At 51.1% G+C, this 1,563-nt stretch overlaps 1 protein-coding gene across 1 annotated transcript in view; it reads left to right on the plus strand.

Moving 5' to 3' along the window:
* Positions 1 to 529: 529 nt before the first annotated feature.
* Positions 530 to 1,563, plus strand: part of LOC107145026 (olfactory receptor 10T2-like) — a 7,122-nt gene continuing 6,088 nt past the window's right edge. Inside the window, exon 1 of the mRNA XM_015488866.2 lies at positions 530 to 661. Within this exon, the coding sequence (XP_015344352.2) occupies positions 530 to 661 (132 nt within the window). The remainder of the gene's footprint in view (positions 662 to 1,563) is intronic.

Genomic DNA, 1,563 nt, shown 5'->3' on the forward strand with positions numbered 1-1,563 from the left:
GTGTAGGGTGAAGGATCGAGGAGCTGGAAGGGGTTCCTGGCTTTGGGCAGGGGGCTTCCTGATAAGAAGAGGAAAAGGGAGGACTCCATCTGGGTGCACAGTTGTAATCCTCGGGAGCCTGAGGCAGGAGGATGCAAGTTCAAAGTCAGCCTCAGCCACTTAGCTAGGCCCTATCTCAAAATTAAAAGTCGAAAAAAAAAAGGCTGGGGATGTGGCTCAGTGTTAATTGCCCATGGGTTCAATCCATGATGATGAAGAAGAAGAAAAGAAGGACTCGAGCCCCTCATGCCACTTTCTTCCTCTTTGGGGCTCCACTAGGTCTTAGGAAGCACACCTGGGCCCCTCTAGCTGGCACCAAGAGGTGGCATGGGCCAGGTTCCTGAACTCAGCAGCTCACTGGGAACTTACCCACCAAGCGGACAGCTGTCCTGAGGATCTGTCAGTGGGTACTATGAAAGCAAGAACTGCTCTTCGTGTCCTTCGGACTAACAGTCTCCCCAGTGCAAGGATTGGACGGAGGACTCCAGACATGTTGAGGCAGACTCAGCATCGCAAGTCCTCAGCCACTGCAGGGGAAAACCCCCACCACAGCCAGTTCCCCTCTTCTTCCTTCCTTGTCTCCCGGGTGGCGGCAGTGGCTGAAACATATGCCACCTCCAAGGTGAGAGTAGAGAGGGGCACCTTGTACCCCTTTGGATTTCCATAATGAGTGCACCCCCTCTCCAGCTCCCCCTGAGATGAACAGAGACCTCCGCTGACCCCTGGCAAACGGCCCCTGACTCAGGATCCCTCTGCCTAGAACCCTGCATGGCTCTCACCTCATACCTAGTCAATGCCACAGTCATCCCTGTGGCCCTCAAGACCTTTCACCACATTCTTCTGTCACCTGCCTGCTCCTGCCTTCCTCCTCTCACTCATTTTTTTTCTACCTGTGTGTTCTCCTGGCTGCTCCTGTCCAGCCACTGGGCCTTTGCACAGGCTGGTACCTCCAACGGGAATGCCCCACATAGCCTCCCCATTAATTTTCTCATTTCCTTTAGGTGTGAATTTGGGGTCTTTGCACAGCTACAGAATCTCCCTGGTCCATCCCCAGGCTAGAGAAGAAAAATTGTACAGACTGAGGGTTAAATTTCCAAATACTTCCTTTCAGCCCTCTGCTCTTTCCTCTTCCTTTCCTGTACCTCTCTCCTACTCTACATCTTACTTTCCTCATTGCCGACTCCCTCTACTAGCTCCCGTCCTCCTCTAGGACTGCCATCTCTGCCTGTGTAGTTCCCTGCTGTGTCCTCAGTGCACAGAGTAGCACCTAGCACAGAGCCGATGCTCAATGAGCATGTGTGGTGCGTAGAGTGACAGATGAGCCTGCGAGACTCACAGCCCTTAGAGCGCAGCTGCCAGAGACACAGCAGCCAGACACATGGGTTCAAATCCTGGTGCTGTGACTGGGAGATAGGAACAAATCATTCCTTCTATTCCATGCTTCTCCAGTAAAGAAGAAAATTAAAAGTCCAGCTATTTTATATATATATATATATATTTTTTTTTTTTTTTTTTTTTTTTTTT

Source organism: Marmota marmota, unplaced genomic scaffold (genome assembly GCF_001458135.2).
Source record: "Marmota marmota marmota unplaced genomic scaffold, marMar, whole genome shotgun sequence".
Taxonomy (NCBI): domain Eukaryota; kingdom Metazoa; phylum Chordata; class Mammalia; order Rodentia; family Sciuridae; genus Marmota; species Marmota marmota.